This window comes from Aythya marila (genome assembly GCF_965140915.1).
Source record: "Aythya marila genome assembly, chromosome: 5".
NCBI lineage: Eukaryota > Metazoa > Chordata > Aves > Anseriformes > Anatidae > Aythya > Aythya marila.
The window spans coordinates 51,513,972-51,537,009 of record NC_139046.1 but is presented as its reverse complement, the minus strand read 5'-3'; the positions used below and the strand labels follow the sequence as shown (position 1 = coordinate 51,537,009).

At 38.1% G+C, this 23,038-nt stretch overlaps 1 protein-coding gene across 1 annotated transcript in view; it reads right to left on the bottom strand.

The window, feature by feature from the left end:
* TTC17 (tetratricopeptide repeat domain 17) overlaps positions 1-23,038 on the bottom strand; it is a 55,134-nt gene that overhangs the window by 26,743 nt on the left and 5,353 nt on the right. The window contains 15 exon segments of the mRNA XM_082761683.1: positions 230-416; positions 2,557-2,781; positions 4,965-5,042; positions 5,594-5,768; positions 6,879-6,994; positions 7,397-7,537; positions 9,063-9,175; positions 9,495-9,655; positions 9,926-10,065; positions 10,379-10,523; positions 10,858-10,967; positions 11,644-11,775; positions 12,575-12,686; positions 13,710-13,879; positions 15,261-15,350. Of these exon segments, the coding sequence (XP_082617809.1) occupies positions 230-416; positions 2,557-2,781; positions 4,965-5,042; positions 5,594-5,768; positions 6,879-6,994; positions 7,397-7,537; positions 9,063-9,175; positions 9,495-9,655; positions 9,926-10,065; positions 10,379-10,523; positions 10,858-10,967; positions 11,644-11,775; positions 12,575-12,686; positions 13,710-13,879; positions 15,261-15,350 (2,095 nt within the window).

Here is a 23,038-nt window from a genome sequence, read left to right as displayed (position 1 = left end):
CAGTGGTAGCTCTCTAGATATTTAAGAAGTCATCCTCAAGCACTTCTTAATGGACCATAACTTCTCCATTAAAACTAGTGCCTCAACCCTGGTCCTTATGGGGAAAATACACTACAAAGAGAAGGGAGGATCCTTGGAGAAACAGCACAGTAACCAGGAATTTCAGGTGCAACACTCAAGGCAAAAGGACACTATTTCACTCGTGGTCCATCTTTCAGTAGTTGCTTACCGCTGCATGCAGAAGAAGTGATGTTGTAGAGAAAAGGGTAAAACTGCAAACAGCGGATCATCTTCAGGCTGCTTTCACACTCCAGACACTTGGTAGTCAAATCCAGTGCATGTCTGAAGGCCTGCAAGGCTCCACTGATGTTGTTCAGAGCCAGATAGGCATTTCCTAGGCTCAAAAAAGTCAGAGGCTACAAAGAGAAAAGCAATATACCTCAGTGTAAGTATGTTCACCGTTTAAAATAGAATAGGAAAAACCCCTATCAATCCACACCCTCCCAAACTTGGTAAACTTTTTCAATAGGGATTGCCTATTCCTTGAAAGGAGAGCTAACAGCTTGATGCACTGGTGCTAAACAAAGCTGTTCTGACATAAGGCTGTATTCAGGATTCCAGTTTTCCACAAAAAAGCTGTTAAACACACACTGGGATGAACCATCATGAACAATGCTTACCGCACAGAGTAATAAAGAACTGAACTAAAACATCTGAGGATATTTCTGAATGATTGAAAGTCAGCACAAATATAAAAATATTACTACAATTTTAGCAGTACAGATAAATTTGAATAGTCAACAGTGTTCAGCATTTACTCGAGCAGACAGAGGTTACTGAAAACGCCCATTTCATACTAGCTTAGGGATGTATGTTTATTTTCAGTTCTTTTTAAAACCTCATGCTTTTGTCCATTGCTTTTGGCCATTCTCCACATAATATGTATTTTTAAAGCACAGATCATGAACACCTTTTTTACTGGCTAGAACTGAATCAGCAAATACAGGCACATAGTAAGGCATTACTTTTTCTTTGACTGAAAACAGTCCTTTACTTACACAAAGAAATTTGCTACAATTAATAGAATACTAGAATAATTACTATAATATTATGACATGGCAGCCATTTTTTCCCCTTATGAGGTAGTTTTACATTCATTATCTGAAAATTTGGAGATTGACGAACAGCATCAGATTTTTCAAACTCTCCTTGTATTATTAAGCGTCATTCAGAAAAAGTTGAGCAACTGCATTCAAAAGTCTAAACTTTTGCTCTCAAAGCACATGCTTAACTCCCTGTAGCTGTCATTCATTTTGATTTATATTTACTTTTCATTGTACTCCAGACAGTTTCATTTAAGCACAATTTTTCCTGCCAGATTTTTTTTGAGACAATAATCACTTCAGGACTGTAAATGCCTGAAAAAATAGGATCAGGCATTGTTGTAATGAGGCAGGACTCACCAATACTGTTGAAGAAAAGTCCTAATCCATGCAGTGTGGTCCTAGGTTAACCTTCGTGGCTGTATTTTCAATTGTTCTTCTTAAGGCACGTCACTTAAGTGTAGTTCTTTGTATAATTTGTTTTTGCACTCTTACCTGTGACCCACATGGGCCAGATTCTTTTCCAAGAAGTGCAAAATTGTTGCTGAATGTTATATTAAAAAAGCTTACTCTGCTTCTTGCTTTCAGTGCTAGGTGACTGGCAGCGGGGCAGGTGTAAGCCCTCTGTCTTATCTAACTACAGAGGTGCAAGCATAGGAAGAAGTTATTTCAGCTTCTTACTGAAGCATTGCAAATTTAAGACCAAAACTACTTGCCAGAGAACAGGTACTATGACATGCATATCTAAACCCCAATCTAACCTCAGGTCCCATCTCATTTGAACATTTTTCTCTCTCCTTTCCTTTTCACAATCGTTCTGGCCAGTTCAGCAGTTTAAACAGCTTATACAGTGACTTTTTCCCTTAGATAGGTGACAATCTACAAAATGTTTATAATCTTACCATTCAGAAATACAATAACTGTTTTAAATCTATGTTTGGAAATTAAGTCAAAATAACTAGGACACACATTTACATCCAGGTATGTACATTAAATCTAGGGACAAATAAAACAGTATATAAAAAAAGCAAAACCAAAAACCAAGTGGCACAGAAAGATGTCCACACAGTCGAAGACCTTACTAACATGTCTGCTACTTAAAGGGTTTAAAAATCAAGACAGAATGACAACAGCATTATGATCTCTCTTTTAAATGACAATGTTGCCAAAACATCAGGACTGGATTCCCTGAAGCCACTGGTGACACAGGCTTTGGGAAGCAAAAAGTCTGTCATCTATTCCAGGAGCATTTCTGTTCCAGGTGCCTACATTCTCAGCAACCAGCATCACCAAGTTAGATCAAGAGTGTGAATGAAAACCAACATCCGATCCAAACCACGAGTTGGAAGCTGAGCTGCATGCTTCAGGTAAATAAGGACAAATCCATAACACTCCTAATCGAGTAAAGGAAAGGACATCCACTACTGAACCAACACACACAAAGAAATCTTACCTCGGAGGCATTGATAGCCAAAGCCTGCAGCAAGAGCCTGCTGGCATCCAAATGAAGACCATAATGAATCAAGAGGTTAGCAAGATTGACCAGAGGGATATCCTGATATTCATGTGGAGCCAAATTAAATGCTTTTTGCAAACAGGTGATGGCAAAGGTGCTATTTCCAACTGCACGCCAGTACAATCCAGCTTCATTAAGCACAAGCCACAGAGAATCTTCGGGCTATAGGAGAGTCAGGGAATAGGATGAAAATACCCACAAGAAAGGTGCCTCAGTGAGACAGAAGTGCTCAGTTTGGTGAAAAACAAACAAAACTCACCCTTGCATACTATTTTACTAGATAGATACATATCACACTTCACCCCGCTCACACACTGAGTTTTATCAGTGCACAGCAGATTGAACAAACTGATCTGCACTGTAATTTAGTAGGAGCTGTTGCTCACACACTTTACTCATATGACTGCCTTATGACATGACCACAAAATCCTTTAAAATATGCAACTGATAATGGTTAGCTCACTTCAGAGCCTTAAAATTACACCAACACAGTTCTATGCAAAAATGTTACCAATTTGAAGGTCAGGCAGTTTCCAACCACTAGTTAAATGTCCTTCCTCGTCCTATACCCAACTTCAAGACTGTCAATTTAAGGTTTCAGAATTGCTTTTTCTTAGTTATCTATTTATGTTTTATGAATAGATGACAAGGTGACAAGATGATGCAGGAGATGCTGTTTGAAGATTATAAAACAGCAAGTAACAAGTGAGGGCATGTGGAATAACGGAGGAAGTGTCAAATACACCTTAAATGTTCCTTCCTCCTCTTTCACCTAGAACAGAAAAAACAAACACTCATCCTAGAGAAAAAATAGCAACATTTTAAAATCCTGTCAAGTGGGCAGAGCTAAGTAAAACATCCTCTTTCAGATGGAGCAGATGGAAATGCTTTAGAAACATTTATGTTCTAGTTTTTTTAATATTTTCAGTGCTACCCAATTATACGAAGAGCTTAAAGTATAAAAGCATCAACTAAAATTAATGTCTGTTCCAACCTACATGTTGGAAGCTCAAATCCACACGTGAACAGGAAACATGCAGCTAGGACTAAAGAAGCAAAACAGATAGGGATGCTTACAGTAGCGTTGTATTAACCATACAGCTGGCATTACAGAAATAATGTATTGAAAAAGTTAACTGATACAAAGATTTTCTTCAAAATTTTAAAGGCAACCTCATATAGAAGGGCTTTTCCTGTGGTTCAAGAGGTACAGGAAGATACCACTAGGATATATCAACTTTTTGTCAGGAGTATCTTACATAATAACCTATAATTGTGCAATTATTTATCACCCTTGTTTTGCAGTGCACACACATCACTCGCATGTTATTAGTGCTGATCTCCTCACTGAACCACTCTCCATACTCAGGTCTTAATGTCCTATAACTAAATCATAAGCAAGTTATGAACACTTTGTTTTTCCCATTACAAAGATACCAGCTGTGGCATTTGTGCCCTAGAAAGCTGATCACTAGCAGAGTAGGTACGACATAACACTATTCAGGCATCAGCACGTAGCTGATGAAGAAGTTCAGACTTTTAATATGAAGGCAACAGAATGCAACAGTAAAAAAACAAAATATGTATGCACTGCAACAGTAAGATATTAGACATATATAGGTTTATTCTGAATAGTGTAACAGGAATCTACTCCTGCTGTTAATTTTTCTTCTTCTGTGTAAGACAGATGCACATCATAAATTGTACTGATTTTAGACTAAAACCAATACATACATACACTGCCTTGACACAACTCGTATGAGAGAGTTAATTTGAGAAATAATCAGCTTGAGATGTCAAAAAAGAGCCAACTTCTATCTCAATGCTTCCTGTCATTTGACTTATGATGACTCTCAAAGGCCCCACGCAAGATGGAGGTGGCGTTACACAGATGTACACGCTTTGCCCCGGAGTGCTAATTATCCTGACAGAAGACTGACAGTGGGTTGGTTGTCTTTTTGGGGGTGGGGAGGATGGGGGCAGGTTAGTGGGGAGGAGAAGTTAAGAGCAAGAGGCAGACATGCAAGAAGGGGTAAAAGATCAAACTCTACTGAGTTACTTTGTTCTTTTAAATTAATGTCTGCCAGGATTAGCTAGTATGTTGCTGCTCAGTATCCTGCAGTCACAACAAGAACAAATAACTACACCCAGCTAAAGGAAATAGCTTTTCTCTTTCTGTCTGTGCATCTCTTATAAGCCTGGACTTTCAAGTTAGTTTCATCTCACTCACAGGCACAGCAAATAACCTTACTTCTTGAACATCTCTGACTGACTTTATTAAAAGTATAGAAACAAGCCTCAAGTAAGAATTCTCCATTTATCTCATCTTACAGTTTTTGACATACCTTTTTCATGGCATGATTAAGAAATGCTCCCATATTTTCCTGTGTAATAGTTTGATTGTTGATACGAGAATGCAAGATCTAGACAAAGAGATTTTTTTTATTTTTAAAAGAGAAAAGATTTGAATGACCGATGTAGCTATATATTGTAAAATTTCAAAGGATTTGAAATTTAGTTAAAAGAAGATAAAATGTCTAAATTAATCATTACATGTTCACATTATTTATATCATTTAAGCAGTCAATCTACAGAAAGCAATATGAAGGACTAATCTCAGCCTAAAGTTACCAACTTGGTAGAATACAGCCATTATTGGAAATCTCAAGAAGATGAATCATTTCAGGTGACTATTAGAAGTTTTAAAATAAAATAGTAATTTTAAGTAAATTATTTTTCTTATTCTATGTGCAGTATTTAAGCGTTTTAAGAGAGGTCAGACAATAGCCTTATGCTGAGCGACAAACTCTCCCTTTCTCCAGCAGTATTAGGAAGCACTTGCTTTCATTTTTGAATATGTGGTATGAAGTCATCTTTTAAATATCAGAACCTTGATGTCCTGAATAAGAATTTTAAGGCAAAAAAAAAGATGAAATTTAAAACAGAAGAGAACCAATGAGAATGCATCTCTTACTTGTCTTGCGTGATCATCTGGCATCTTAAATTTCAGATCTAGATTACTGTCTAGTTCTTTGACCAGTAGGAACAGGAATTCATTGTTACGAGCGTCAGTAATGGGAGAACAGTCTGGTGGCTGGGTTTCTCCATGCCCAACAGATTCTCTTGCGGTATTTAGGATTGACTGGACTCTAGGAATAAAGAGATCCAAGACAAATCAATAGCACATGTTGCAAGTCACTGATACGTAAATATAAGAATCAGCTATGTAACAACTGACAAGTCTCACACTGTGGACTGGAAATGAGCTAGAAATGATAAGAGTTCAAGGACCATCCTCCCTTCACAAGCATTAATGGATAAGGTTTTTATTTCCAACTTTTAAGCTTATAATACCAGTAAACAACGAACAATTCAGTAGAGATTAAGAAACAGAAGGTCCTAATATTATGCTACCAAGGGCTGTATGAAGCTTAGGATTAAATAGATAAGTGAAAAAGAAAATGAAAAATTATTTTAAACTAAAGTTTTAATTTGAAAACATCATCAAGAAGTAGCCAGATTATTTCAAAAGAACATTCTATTTAAGGCAACACCGTTTTTTCAAAGGAAGCTTCAAGGCATTTGTGGATGGGAACCTCTGCTTTAACAAATGCTCAATACTAGAATCATACTGACTACGAGAAAAAAAAAAAAGCATCTCAAGTATCCCCATTGTTATTTTAAGTGAATAGAATATTATAAAATTACCTTGACCCACACAAGATAGTTACTGCAGTGTAGACACATTTGTTTTACCCTATTTAATAATAAATACTGTTGGCTATTCCACAACTAAGCTGGTTTTCTACCTCTGTCCCAAAGGAATAATCCAAGGCTTTCTGGTCTACACAGTTTGCCAATAACATAACTAAAGCTAAGAGGATGTCTGCAACCTACAACAGTTAATTATGCTTATTAGACAGAGAGAACAGACCTGATCTCTCTTTCTCTTAAAATATGCTCTAGAATATGTTCATACATGCACTTAAACCTTCATTCTTCTAGTAATACTGTAGATATTTCATGCATTCATCTTGCACCAAATAAAGTCAAGAATAGAATTTGGTCTGTTACAGTTACAGAAAAAACCAAACAAACAGTAAAGGAAAATCACTCATTCCCTGGGACAGCCAAAGGAAGAGACATGAATACATCTGTATCATTGGTTACTAATTGTATCCATCCTCTCCAGAGAGCAAAAGGCCATTAAAACTTTGTGTCAAAATGTATAAACATGAGTTTTTAAAATCAACACTTGCCTGAATCCCCTGTTTTCTGGGGGAAGGAAATAAGATGGCAGCTCTTCTGGATCAGGAATTTTGGGGAAAGATTTCATGCACTCTGATCGTTGAGGCCAAAGAATATGCTGCTTATCCTAAGGGGCAAAGGCATTGTTTTGATTATTTGATCAACATTTTTAACATTCCAGTTAACAATCTAATAAGAAATAAGGAATAATCTGGAGGAAGAAAAGAGTAGAGATCTTCAGAACTATATATATATTTTTTAATCTTTTCTGGAACAGCATCTCAGTTTCTATTTTTACTCAGCTGTATTGCTTTCCTTGCACTAGATTTTTGCAAAGGCAGTGAATAACAACCACCCCCTCTGTACTGTAGTAGAGTTTTAAATTACTGGGAACTGGTATGCAGAAACCATAGAGATAAGCATAACAAAATAAAGAAATGCTACACATTCTCACACAAACAAGGACAAGATGACATGCACACTTTCAAAACTCCTCTTTGAAACAGCAAAACTTATCCTGTTCACTTACTCTACTGGATTCTACACTCCACACTGAAACGATGGAACGAGCAACAGGGGAAGACCGCAAGGACTGGCTGTGATCACTCTGGTTTGTATCAAGATCGAAATTCAGAGATGTCATACTAGAAGTTGAAGAGTCCTCACCAAACTATAAACAGAAAAAATGCAGTATTTCATAAGGAAAAGAGATGTTATATTATTGGCTGGATTTCTACACATTTTTTCCTCACTGCTTTATGTAATTAATCTTACTGATAACCTGAAAATTAAGTAGCAGGGAAAAAACGGGAATTCAAGTTCCTTGATCCACTCACACCATGGAAAAAGCAATATCCACATTATAAGTAAGTCAGTAATGAAAATACAACTACAAATCACCAAATAACGCTAAGAGGTATCAAGCCAACATTTCTAATAGACCGCAAGCTATATGTACATATATAGACCAGACCACGTATCTCTAGTTCAGGTCAGAGCTACCAAGATTAATGGCTTGCAAAACTACCTTAATAACCTGAATAGGAAGAACATCCAAGAAGAAAACATAGCATAATAAAAAATAATTATTCCTGTTTTCTTAAGTTAGTTAAGAGGAAGCTCCAGAACACATTCCACATTACAGAATACATTAAAGGATAATCTTTATCTGTAGTTCTAACACATCAGCAGGGATGCTTGGCTAGCTTTTGTTCTGGGTTTTCAGTGTTAGCACACACTCTGCTTCCAGCACTTCTGATTATTCCTCTATCAAATTTCCTTGGTGCACTGTCTAGTTCAAGATACACAATTAGCAAATGCTCATGAAAGCAGGCTAACGCATCATTTTAGTGCTGCAAAAAGCACTCACTAGATTCACCACAAATGAGCTCTACTCTTCTGTTAATTCTGTACTGCAGCTTTGTGCTCCTTCTGGCAGGAAAAAATTATAAATTCAAAGGAATATGCAACAGCTACATAGTTGGAGTCATACTGATAGCATAATAAACAAAAGAAATTTCAATTCACTGAGGCTGTAGAGACAAGTGATTAATACAATATTAAACGCATTTTTGAACTACTTTGATGGAAAGTACATTCCAATACAGAGTAATTCTCGTTCCACATACCACTTGTACACTTGAATCGAAAACCTAGAAATCTTTGCCTCTTCATTAACTAATACTTTTCCTGTCCTCTTTGATGGGATAATGAATTGGAAAATTCAACTTGTTATCCTCCTACTAGCATCCCTGAAATGTAGTAGAATTTAAGTGACAGAAAGCTGTAATTCCTCAACTTAGGAATTTTTGTATTTCCTAGAAATAAATGGCTGTCTGTTCTATGCAGGCTGAAAAAGCAAAGAGGACTATAGAAATGGCTAGTACCTCACACAACACTAAGACTTGGGAAAAAATAACGCATTTAAATTTAAATAACTCTAACAGTTCTCTTTTCTAAGTAAACCAAAGCCTTATTTAATAAAAACTCTACATTTCTATAATCCACCATTGATCTCAGCTTGTATTACTAGCAAAAGAAACTAACATTTAATACTTTCAACTCCTCAAAGGGGACTAAGCTATTTCTCACTATGACACCCCAAAGGTACCTCCTTTTGTTAAACCTCTCAAAAGAAAAAACAGAACAAAATAAGAACTGCAGTTCAGAACAGCGGTATCAATTTATGCACAAACCTGAACATATTCCACATTTTCAAAAATGTCTCCACGGTGATAGCGAACAGGCTGGTCCCACTGGCAGTGCAAGCTATGCTGCTGGTTGCCCAGTCTACAAATCTGATGGTTCCCTGCGGAGCACAAAACACGTTGCTCTACAATGTAAATGAAGTTTTCAAGAAGAGGAGAAGAATATACAGTCCAAAAGCACAAAACAGAAAAACCCACCTTCAACCTCTACCATTTTTTTAAAAACAGCTCAAAAATTTCATCTTTTAAAGGACTCAAAAAACACCTGCTCAAGAATAGGTCATAATCACTGGTTTAACAGGTGAAACAGAGCAGCCACTAAAGGCCATCAAAATATACAAATAAATTATGCCCTGACATTAATCTGAATGCATGCAATTCTTCATTGCTATAATAGAGATTAACTCTAAAAAGTTGTACCTAATTGAGCTTCTTTAGCCATCTGTGTCTCATGAATGATGTTCCTCAGGATTTGCTCCTCCTGGATGAGCTTGTACTTATCTAAAACATCTTGTTGCCTAAGGTAATGGTCATGCTGCTTCTGGTATTCCTTCAATTCATTCAAGGTTCGCTGAAGTGATCTTGAAAATTTAACAGTAGAAAAAATTTACTTTTAACGCTTTTCAAAACATATTTTTTCCTATAATGTTGTATGTTTTCAGTTTTGTTCTGGATTGCTTGAAGTATTCTTATGAATACTTTAATACTTTATTCTTATTAACTTCAGCAAATAGACAAAGAAATGTATAAATGAAAAAACATTGTTATTCTATTTGAAACGTAAAGAAACGCTGCAGCAGAGCAATAAATTGAGATTGCATGAACTTCCACTAGGGTGCTTCTTTTGTTACCTATGTTGAGCTTCCAGTTTTTGCTCAAGCTTTTGCTGACATAGGACAGCATGCTTCCTTTTCACAGCTTGCTCAAAACCTGGCTTGGCCTGTAGAGCATGATCATAACACAGGACTGAGTGGTTGTACTCCCCAAGCATCTAAAGAATGATGAAGAGAAAAAGAATTAGCCATTGTTCTGTAATATTTTATCTTTATAAAAATTATTTTTAAAGAAGTCATTGACTCAGATTTTAACCTGTGCTAACAAGCAGCCTGTCTTTTCAGAAACCCAAGCCACTGTATTTGTTAAAGGGAGGCCATTAGGATGAAAATATTTTGATGGAACCTTGAACATTAAGGTCTGTAATGCATGTGGAACACAAGATACACTGTAGAAGACTAAAGTCAAGCCAGAAAGATTACGTATTATTTGATTTTCTATGACTCTTGAAAAATAAAGATAATAATTACTGCGTATATATTTCCCAAAGTGTAGTAGCTGGTAAAGAAGTCACTGTAATCCAGAGCTGCATGGACCACAATAGCTGCATCGGCAGAGAAGTGAGCTCGGTGCAGAATATTTGCCAAATTTACCAGTGCAATATCTTTATTTTGCCTAGAAACAAACAAACAAAAAAACAAAACCAAAAAAAAGGAAAGAAGAAAAAGAAGGAAAGATTAAAAGAAGGTTAGGCTGTATAAGAATCATGCAGAAGAACACACTCATTCTTCAGTCACATATTAAATATGCAATTTGAAAGAAGAATCAGGTGTCTAAATTACATATACGCCTCATTTAGCATATAAAAAATAAGAACAAGTTAAATTCTTGTTACTTTTTTTTTTTTTTTTTTTTATTTCCTAGGAAACAGTCCTAAAAATTAAAACTTTTTTAGTAATTACAATAACTAGAAAAACAATCTGAAAAGAAATCTGTCAGCAATTCTCACCTTGAAGAAAAATGAAGGGCACGCATGGCACATTCAACTACTTGGTATGGTTCGTTTTTTATTCGCCAGTAAAAAGAAGCCATATTATAAAGTACCCAGGAAGAAGAGTTCTGCAGTAAAGAGAAATGCACGGACTATACAATCAACTAAGACATGAACTAAAAGTTTATTCAGGGCTTTAATTACTATGGGATAGAAAACTGAGCACTGATAACTCTAAGTTATCCTTTTCCTCTGGGAAGCTGTCATTTGGCAATAGTTGTGAATCTTCAGGAGGAATGAATCAGCACGTAAGCGTATGAAAGAAACAGAACTTCTGCCTTTCATACAGGTAAAAATTCTAAGTGAGATGAAATATGAAGGGACAGACAGCTTGAGTTGAAACAGTTTCTATATTTTACAGGAAGACATTTTAAAATTTCAGACATTTCAGTACTACATTTAAGACATTGCAGTACTAACATTTGTTCTTTAAGTACTCACATTTTTGTTTAAAAGCTCTTATTACTTTGACAGAGTAACACACTTGGCTTGATAGACCACAAAAATAGATGTGGTCATTAAAGATGACAGTAAGTATCTACTTACTGGCTTTGCTGAAGCTTTCACCTGCTTCTGCTTACCTAGCAGAAAATGTTTTTACTCTGTCGTTTGTAACTGAAATGTAAAACTGAAATATATGCGCAAAACTAGTACTGGATCTGACTGCATGTACTAGGCATATCTGATATTCTGAGACCTTTTTAGCACTCTTTTTGAGTGTACAGTAAGTTTACAGTTTCATACCTTCATTAGTCCATCATAAATACGATGTCCTATTTCTTCTATACTTCTTCCCAGCCTCCGCGACAAGTATGTGAAGATGGGATCTTCTTTAGGTAACAGGGGCGCAGAAAGATTGACTCTTTCTTGGACTCCCTAAAATAAAAGTTGAAGATAGGTATTTGCTGACACTTTAAAAACTAGAGAACATGAGAGAACAAGAACATGACTTCCAGGAAAATTTACAGTTTGATTATTTTGCATTCCTATCATCCTGTCATATCAAGATCTTCAAAACTTGACAGGATATTACATTTTTGACATATGAATAATACATATTATTATGGAGAGGCAAACATGGTCATTAGCATCATGTCTTCTAAAAGCACCCTCTGCTTGAGGAATGCTACGGGCTACGTACCAACTCCTGGTAACGTCGCACATTTGGTAACTACTGATTTCACTAATGACCACTGAGGCACTTAACTCTCACTTGTCACGTTACACGCTATGGAATTACTCACTTTTCTCTCCTTTCTTCTCGTCTGAACAAAAAAGGTACTTGTTTCCAAATTACACACAAACCCAAGAATAGAACTAGAAAACTTCTGTTTCCATTTTCTTCATAAGAAAATCCTTATTTGTAGATGAAAAACTGTTTTCAAGACTTGTAATAAAATAAATATCAAGAAAGCTGGGTCTGCATTTGAAAATGTATTCATATAATATCGTTAACAGCAGCAATTTCTGCACCACGCTTCTGTAACCATTCTAAAGAGATGAACTTTACACGCAGGTCCTTCAAGCAGGGTAAAATTGTGGTTCAAAGTCTGAGACAGTCTCAAAAAAATTACATTATCTTTCAACCTTGACTGAGAACTGCCAGTAGGAGTTTTCTGTTCCTCTTCCTGATAGGGAAAAAAATAAAATAACATACTTCCATTTGCTTACTTACCCGTAAGTGCTGAAAAGCATGAATGCTGTATGGAAGATCTAGAACTTTTGTACAGTCTGGCTGCTGCAGGTCTGGAGGCACTGGAGACTTTGTGTCTATATAGTCTTCAGGGCTGAGAACATAACACAACATAGTGGACTCCAGATTAATATACTATTATAGTCCTGAAAATACAATATTGTAGTTGACAGACACAATATTCTGATTTGACTGTTACAAAGCCTCTGTGTTTGAGTACATAACACCATTTCTGATGCCTCCCCAGATTTCAATTGTCTAAAGATGTCACCCACTATAAAGTACATGAATTGCTATCTGCTTTTAAAAAGATATCAACACTTGGATAGCCTCCAAATGCATCACCATCAACCTACTGTATCACTAGCATGATTAATGATTTATATGCTCATCAAATAACAATACATGCAGACTAGAAGGCTCAACTGGACCCCCTCCCCCCCGAAACAAAACAAAAAATCCCCACAACTACACAACAACAAAGTAGTTAGAAGCCCAAATGAAGGTATCTGAGGATAAAATTAACCTTTTTCCACCTCCCATACTCATCTGATTATGTTCAAAAAATAAAAACAAAACAGTCATCCCTGAAGATGAATTACCAGTGAAGCTGAACGTCAGACTTCTACACATCCTTTATTTGCTAAATGCATGGGATAAAATTTGACCAGGAGGTATAACTTCTTGGTCATAAACAAAATTTCATTAAAAATTAAGTCAAGGGAGTTCCCACTACAAGAAGTATATCTAGCTCAACAAAACCCAAAGCACTCAAGGAAATTTGATCCCCTTCTGCATGAAAGGCTTCAGTTTAATTCACGTGTGCTCCTATCACTACAGAGTTACATTGGCAGTACTGACAGGGAGTCTGGTGGAAGAAATGAGAAGTCTTAGGGTAGTCTCAACAAGTAACATGGCTGAGTTTTGGGAGGAGACTGCAGTTCTGAGTGGTACCCCTTTGTAATTAGGGACAGGTGTTTTTTCAATGTTAGTTCATGTTAACATAAAATAAAATGACTCTCTAAAATAGTCACATGACAGTGTTTTTCTTTTTAATTGCAGTAAGAGATTTTTTTCCATTCAGGTACAGATCTTAAAATATAAAGCATCTTATTACCGGATATCTTTGCTCTCTAAGGTGATGTAAGTGCCATCATATAGATCTAGGTCCCCCAAGGGCACCTTTGCTTTAATGCAGTCTGGGTCTTCTTTATTGTGCCGTTGTTCCAGCCCTGTGTCTCTGTCCTCATTTTCCTCTATATGAATCTTTTGAGCAACTAACCGTTTCTGGAGGAATTGAAATAAAAAAAAAAGGAAACAGAAAAACGTATACTGATGAAAGCAAAGTAACTTGCAGTTGAACAATCCAGTTATTTCCTTAAAACAAAGTCAATTTGAAGAAAATGTGACTTTTTCTCTTAACGTTCTGGGAGTCTTTCCTGGTATTTTATAATATCTGTAGGACATTTTTTGTTTTAGATGGAAGACGAATACTTTCAGCAAAGATAATACAACATGAACAGGCCTTTATTTCGCTTGCTGTAGCTAAAAAGAAGGCTTATAAAATTCCCATTTCATTGGTGGCCATTCAGAAAAAGGAGAAATAGTAGTTAACAATAAACCAACTTTTCATATTTAAACCCTTTTTCTCCACTTTAGGACATCACAAAATTAGTATCAGAGGCTGCAAACAAAATGAACTGTTAACCATTCAGCATGCAAACTCTAACTGAGGCAGCAGGCCAACAAGAACTGAGACGGAGAACAATTTTTGTTATGTAAGCTTATGACATGCCTTTGGGGCTACTCTCCACCCCAGAAAGAACATTATTATGAGTAGTCAATGGACTAATCATCTATCCTAGGACATGATGCTATATTTAATTCTCACCTAGATCTGCAAACTGAAAACGCATTAAATATCAGAAGGATTTGTATGTGTGAAAAGAGAAAATTTGCATTTTTAAAGCCACATGTATTTGATAACACACTATTATGCAACACTTGAGATATATGCAGTAATAGCATCTTGTGCGAGATCTTAAAATAATTTATTTCTGCTGAAAGTCATTGGTATGCCACAAATTGTATATTAATCATTTACAAACCACAAACCACGTCCCAAGGAGCTTATAATTATTCTTTCACAGTAGCTAAAATGCCCACTACCACAAAAATAAGTACACCTCAATGAGAAAGATCAGCCAAACATAATCACACATGGGGCAGTCCTGCTTTTTTGTTCCAGTACTCCTCTCTTATTTACCTGAAGTTATCTCTGGTGTTAACTTCTCAGTTAGCTACTTACACTAATCTGACAAAATGAAATCTGGCACAAGAGAAAGAGGAGTGAATGTGTGGCCAAAAGAAAGGCTGAGAGCTATTTGTGTGCCCATCCTTATCATATTTAAACTTGCACTGGTATAGGTTGCCCAGAGGGGTCATGGAGTCTCCCTCCTTGAAGATCTTCAAAAGCCACCTGGACACGGTCCTGGACAACTTGCTCAGGGTGGCCCAAAAATCCTGAATTCTGAATAATTCTTTATCCTTTTGGTTAAGCAGAACTATGCCAGCATTAACATTTGTTCCCTGTCTAGACCTATCACTAAAACTATGAAATAAATGCTGTACCTCTGGCAATTTGTAAGTACTTAAAGTTTTGTTTTACCTCCAGTTCTTTGAGGTAGTTAACTGTTGTTTCTTGTCTCATTAGTATTACCAAATCATGCGGGTTCCTCAAGTTCATCGGTGAATCCACCTGCAAGACAATTCAACAGTCCAGGTAAGACATTTTCTAAATTAGAGTGATTTTATAAGATAGGAAGTTATGCTCATTCAACCACAGTCTGTCATTTCAGATGAGAAAAGAGATTTCAGAGATTTTATGGCCACTCACCATTCATAATATTCCTGTATTTTTAATCTCTATGTCCAACAACATTGTAATTGGAGAATCTACCCCATGCTTTAATTTCAAACCTACTTTGGTTTATTCAGGTGCACAAATTCTAAGCGTAAGAGGCAAGCAAAATTACAAAACATTGCTAGGAGTACTTATTGCTGAAGTACTAAGGTACTAGATAAACTGGAAGTGCTATTGCAAAAATCTGTTCTCTCTTACAGCTTTAAAATGCCTCTGTCTGGTTCCTCAAGAGGTATAAAGTACTTCACCTTCAAGTCAACTCTTCCACACAACCAATTCAACACACAAGCCCAGTATTAAGCCTTTCAAAGATCTATTGCCTTCAGGATGAAGAAGTAAATGAATGAAATCAAGAGGTAAGCAGGCAAAGATTGAAAACTTTATTACAGAAGACCGTGCCGCAGCTTCCATAGCTATACACAAGAACTGGCAGCTCGATAAATTCCAGCATTACAGGCACGTCACAGACAAGAGTGGTTATATGCTGACTTTTACCGGTTCCTAAATGGTTTCAGTAAGCTGCTATTTGTTGCTCTACCTGAACTAGTAAATTAAAGTTAGTTCATTGCAGATCCAGTGAGAATGAGAACAGAAGCGAGGAAATGGCCAGGAGGATGTGATGACAGGACGAGGAAGGAGGGTGGGAAGAACAGCAAGATCTCCTCTTTCTATCATTATTTTTTAATGTCGATGAGTTCACCCATTTCATGGAATTGTAGCTCAGGATGTTGTGGTAGATGATCTACAGCAAGATATCCCTGGATCTGCTCAGTTTACATTCAAACTTACAGAAAATGGAACCAACTACTGCACGAAGACATAAATACTATTTGTGTGTTAGCACTGACACCTCCCCTACAAGGGCTGCCCACCGCTTTCTGCCTTAATCTGTTTCTATTTTTTAAATTTACTGAAGCAATGGGAGCGTTCTGTGCCAGGTATGATTGCTTTGCTGCCTTTATTTCGTCTATACAAACGTGGTGACATTATAATTTAATGGAAAAGCCTACCACATATAGCAGCAGAGCCTCTAAGCTCCTGCTTTTATTTTTCTTCCAACTTTCCAAACAACTTGGGCATATTCCTGAACGTCTCTTTTATTGCAGGGAGTTGCAGCTCCAGCAGGACAACAGCAAATTGCTGCTCATTTTTAATGTTAACTCTCAGCAGATGAAGCCTCGAGCCAGGTTTTTTTGGCTCTAAGTCAAAGAAGAAGCTCAAATCTACGTTTTCTGGACTACTGACCATTAAGACCACCTTCCTTGAAAACCTCCCTACTAAACAAGAACTCCATCTCCTAGGCAAAACCAAGTATTTGTCTGTTCCCTCCTCCACCTCAAAACCAAGCAAACAAAAACAACCAACCTACAAGGTTGCTCATCGCTAAATTTGGCTAAATTTTCCTTTTCAAATCACAGGCTGAACTGCTCCTCTCTGCATGCAGACTTTTTGGAGGGTGGCTATCTGCACACTCATCTTCTTCCCCGGTGAATTAATTATTATATCACCAGACCAAGAGAAAGTAATAATTAACTGATAGCAGTTACCCTATGAATTTGGAGATTATAGATTTAACTGTTGCCAGCAAAGGGCAATAGAGGATCCACAATGATCCAGAGAAGCACAGAAAAGCAGTAGCAAAAAAATCAAACACTACAAACACTGTTGTTAATTGAAGTATTAAAGTCCACAGCATTTTACTTACAGTTCTATGCCCTATTTCCTCCGATGGGCCCCACCTCACTTTGACCATGCTGCTCATAAAACAGAGTTATGTAGTGAATGCAAAACTTGTTCATACCTCATTTGCTGGAGAAATTATCACGGTATGTGCAAGTGAATAAGGTATGAACTTGCAAAGAAAACAAAGGTAAATTTTACTATTCAAAGCCCTTAATCACGCACTCCAAAACAGCACCGTTCCTCTGACTCCTAAAGGCTGTTTGCACAATATCACACTGTCACTGAGAGCAAAGTCAACTATGAGCTCCACTTTCAGTGACTAACTGCATCTGGGGAGTGATTTTTTTTTTTGCAGAATATTATGCAGGCATCACTGTTAAGACAGGCTGAGGGAGTTGGGGTCGTTCAGCCTGGAGAAGGGAAGGCTCTGAGGAGACCTCATTGCAGCCTTCCAGTACCTAAAGGGGAGCTTACAAGAAAGCAGATGAACTCTTCGTCAGGGAGTGTAGTTATAGGACAAGGAGTAATGGCTTTAAACTAAAAAATATTAAGATTTAGATAAGATATAAGGAGAAAATTCTTTACTTGGAGGGTGGTGAGGCCCTGGCACAGGCTGCCCAGAGGAGGTGTGGGTGCTCCATCCCAGGAAGTGCTCAAGGCCAGGCCTGATGGGGCTTTGAGCAACCTGGCCTGATGGGAGGTGTCCCGGCCCTTGGCAGGTGGGGTTGTAATGAGATGATCTTTTCTAAAAATCTTATTCTGGAAGTTTAAAAAAAGCTTATTCTGAAAGCTGAATGATTTCAGATGAGCATTCGTTCAGAAACAGAGTCATACTCAGAGACAGCTTCTGTTTAACTGAGTGGCTCCAAATTCCTATCAACTATCACCTGGTATCAGAAATAAAAGCGACAAAAGAAGCCAAACAGCAACACCCTTGAATTCACTAATAAAGTTACGTCAATCTACCAGGAAATCATATCATATCTAGCAGCTTCAGCAGCATGCATGATCTTAGTTAGCCTTCGGGTTTTCAACTCCAGATCTGACCTCAGTCTGTCACAAAATGAAGACTTTCTAATGATAGCAAAACCTTTCAACTTAGTAGAAAGTTATTATTATTTAATAATCTTAGCAGTTATTGTCTCCAAGACCAACGCAAAGCCTGAACAAAAAGCTCTAAAATAAAAAAACTGAGTACTGTCAATCCAACGTTGCATTTAGGTCTCATCATTTCTGATAACGAAACCTCAAGGCTTTCGTTGTAAGAAATTATCGAAGACTTCACTATTAGATCCTAGATATAAAAATCCACTTAGATCCAGTGACTTCTGAACAATTTGAATGGGAAAGAAATTAGTAGCAACACTGGTCAAAAATACAAGGCTTGGAAAGGAAACTTGATCCAACACAACGAAAGTATTCAAAGCATTTTTGGTACAAAGGCACTGTACGATTTTAACTAAGGAAATAAAAAGCATCCAGACCTACAGAGTAATGCCATATGACACAAAGGAAAACAGACTCTTAATTGAAATCTACGGGAGATCTTATGATATCATGCCTGCAAATGAGACAGATAATGTCAACCTGGCCCTCAGCAGGAATCAGCCTGAGCTGCTTGGGGTGATCCCTGCTGCCAAGTGGGGGCATCTTCCCTTTTCTTACTACCTGTAATCTTACAGCTCTGCTGAAAAACAGCTCATTTAATCCAGCTGAGAAATATCTCAAGAAGATCGGACCATTAGCACTGAGCACAGCAGCCCAAACCAGCCTGAGGCGAGCAGCTCTTACCTCAGGGCTAACCCCTGGCAGCCACAGGCCTCTGCTACTGCCACCCGACAGGCAACCTTCTCCTCTCAGATCCAGCCAGGAATACTGTCAGGACTTGGGGTTTCTTATCCACCTTTCTACACCATCCTCTTCCTGGATCGAAGGCATTTTATTTTCACAGTGCTGGGAAAAACCAGCGCTGACCTACTCGGCTGTCAGATCAGCCGCGCCGCCTCAGACACCGAGGGCGCCAATTCTACCTCACGATGAATTTACCACAGCGAGCAGGTAGCACACAATGCTTTAATATCAGCATAATCCACAGGGCAGAGGTAACGGTACCAGCAGTGGTAAAGGCAGGTGGGTAACAGCACCTGCTGAAAACGAGCAGGCAGCTCGGACTCCTGCAGGGCCTGCGACCCGCGTTCCCCACCTTCACTGTGCCAGGCTTGCCCATCGCCTTTTCATTTTTCTGTGCAGTCACACCCCCAAAATTGGACAACAGCACACTGAACACAAATGTAAGACAGGATAGAGCTTTTCTGTGGGCTGAAAAAAAGAAAAAAAAGTAAAAATTGAAGGGATGGCAACACAAACAGGAGATTCAGAAAAGCCCTCATGGTTTCACTCGTCTGTCAAATAATTCTTTAGTCTGAGAAGCTATAGTCCAAATAATATGTATTTAGCGGGCACCTGGAGCTCTGCTTTGCATTAAATCTCTTTCTCCCCACTAGAAAGACACTCTAAAAGACTTTAGGTAGATACTGGTTTAATTCAGGCTCATGTCCTATTTATGCTCTTACCAACACTTGATTCCTCTACATAGTAGTCTCCTAGCAGGCTGACCTCACCGTGGAAATGCCTCCAATTTCAAGAAAATATCTAAAACAAAAAAATAGGAGGGAGACTGGCTCCACCAGGAAGCTTTGCATAAAACACCACCTTATTTTTCTTTTCATCATGTCTCTTGTCTTTGCACAATTGAACTAAATCTTTGTGGCATCCACTAGAGAAAATATTTCTTTAGACAGAAAACAGCAATGGTGCTGGAACAGCTTGGAGGAAGAGCATGTTACATCCATACAGGTGTAGATTCTACAATTGTGTACGATCTCACAGTGCACAGGGCATGTATCCACTAACTTACAGCCACAGCTTCCCTCTTGACAGTCCTGGTGTTTGCAAATAACTGCACCGAAAGCCTCCTGTTGCAAAATAAAGGGCATAGGTGACCCCTGTCTGTCTGAGCTTCTCCAGACTCGCTGATGGCACAGCCCGGGAATGGCTGGAATGAAGATGAGTTTGTATCTCTTCGAAGCACTGGTAAAGATGCGTGTGGCACAGAGTTTGCATTTAATGCCAAATTTAATGAAATTAACTAGTAGGGAAAGCAAAACAAAAAGCTTTATTCTGGAAACTAGTCTAGAACTGACTTCAACCATCAAGCTTTATTAGAGAGCAGGTATTCTCTCAGAAGCAGTCATGTTGTATTTCAACAGCGCAGCAGGTGCCATCCAGTTCCCGTGTTCTCAGCTCCTTCTTTTTATCTTAGGATTGAACCTTTTACCGTGCAAGGCTTGGTTTCACTTAGCGTGTCACACTTTCATCAAACAGAAAGTTGCAGATACATCCACCCACAGCCAAGAGTTAAAAATCATAACATCTGATGCTTGCTGCCTTGTTTTAGACCAGAGCTGAGGTTGTTACCATAAATTCAAACAGCACTGGAAACGGTGGCCTCACTTTTATGAAATATGGGACAATGGCCTGCCAACGCTACAGATCCTTTACCCCTTCGAAGTCTACATCTGATGTGCCTTATCTCAACAGGGCACTCAGAAGAGGGAAAAAAAAAGAATAAAAAAATGGATATTTAGATTTAGCTAATCTTTTACAAAATGTAAGGACCCCCCCAGAAAGCTCTTTCAGGTGGAAACAAAATGGAAGTCAACCTGCAGAACACATGCAAGAGCCTCACGGTTAGAAGGGACTCTTGCACCAGAACAGATGCTTGATCCAGTTATTTACTTCTAACTCAAAGTGCTTGGCTGATGGCAAAGCACCACGTTCATTTACTCCTTCTCTGAAGTGCTGAGACTGTGCCATTCAAGATGAACTGCTTGAGATGCAAGAAACTGACTTTGATTCAAGCATAGTAAACAGGAAAAAAATAATGCTGAAAAGCCTGCCTTGAAACTCTAATGGCTCCTACTGCTAGACTGCAGAAAGCCTGCCAGGAAGCCACTTTTAAATTTTGTTCTCTGTTCAACTTTGCCCAGAGGTGAAAGTTTCTTTATAAAGCACAGTTCGAGTTTACTCACCGTCACGAAGTACAGCAAGAACCTGATTCAGCAAGATGCTGAATTTGTGCAACAAAAGAAGACACGAGAGCTGAATCAAACCCTGAAGTCTTAGAGAGCCTCCTGTGTTACCTGCAGGTATCAAAGCCTCGGAGTACTTAGACCTTTGCCAAATCTGCCAGTTTATTTTTTCCTCACAGTTCAGTTACATACACCAGGAATTATTATTATTATCTGAAAAAGAGTGCATATGAATACCTCAATCAACTATTTTTAGGTTACACTTTTCCTTTTTTTCAAAGTAAGGTGGATCTCTCACTCCTAGCTGAGGTAGAGGACTGCCAGTATCAGAACAGCTAAAAGCAATGACAGGCAGAAGGCAGATTATGACAGGAAGATGCTGGAAAAGACACTACATTAACGTATGGCAGGCAACAAAATGGGCTCCTGGTACTTGTTTTATAGACTGTAAATACAGTATTTTTGCCATTTTGCTTAGAAATTAAGGTGATTCCCACTAGACTAGAACCCTCTGCAGTCTCAAGTAGGAGAGAAGGATCTAAAAACTGCTGCCTGCCCTTCGGTATATTCTTGCTATCTCAAGATACTCTACACTAATGTGATAGTAACATGGCATTTCTGGAAAAACTGCAGAAATTTCTGTACAGGCTTCAGTGTAAGAAAGACAAGCTACTAAAGTGGAAAATAAACTCTCGGGCTTATCCAAATGATGAGCAGAGAGTGTCAGCAGATACTTGTTCCAAAGGATGTCACAAAGGCTCACCTAGAAAAATGATGCTGAATTGAGTTTCTGTAATAAATATTCAGCTACTTGAAAGCTTACAGCTGCAGGGTCTGCTAAAAAGCAGCATTAACCATTTTGATATTGTTAAAAAGAGCTGAGCTGCAGGGAAAAGAAATTTTAAACGCCTGTAGCACTTCAAACACAAAACCTGACCAAGTTTCTATATTATCCAGTAGGTCTGCTCAACTGAGATCATTTCAACAGAGCACAGTGGCCATGAGCATCGCAGAAAACAGATCTAAACACGAAGGAAAACAGCACTTGATTCCTAACACCAATTGTCTGCAGCGTATTGGCGGTGATGTTTACTGGTACAAAACAAATTTCCAATGTGTGTATTCTAGCTGAGGTTTATTTTCGACAGTAGCCAAATAGATATCAGCTGTATGCTCAGCCAAATCAAAACAAGAGATGGAGATCACCCATACAAATCTGCAATAAACAAGAATTTGTTTTCAGAAAGGCAGACTGCTTCCTGCTGCCTGCTTGCTGCCAAATCCTAAAAAACACTGTGTTCTGTTAGTCAAACTACAGGAAGAGATAAATACTCTCACAAGATACCTAAACATGTTAATATTGAGTAGTAATTCCTTCAGCCAACAGCGCCAACCCACACACAACCCATTAGGCATTGCTGGTTAATGAACAACTTTATCCTATGCTATATTTTTAGGGCAGGCACTTCATAGCATGGGTTTCATTTCTCAACTGGCTTGTTAAAAACAGGTAGGGATTCGGCTTTACATGCATGCAAAAAAAAAAAAAATAAAAAAAATAAAAATCAGCTAGATGAAAAGCCAGTGGTTTGTACAGTCTTGCTGACATTGCTCTTCTGGCTTTCCCTGGGCCTTCCTGCACACTCGTGCTTGGGCAGCTTCCAGGCTGCCCTTTTGCTGTGAAGCTCCTGCAATGGGGGAAAGCGTGTCAGGCATCGGGCACAGCCTCCACCACACAACCATCGGGTT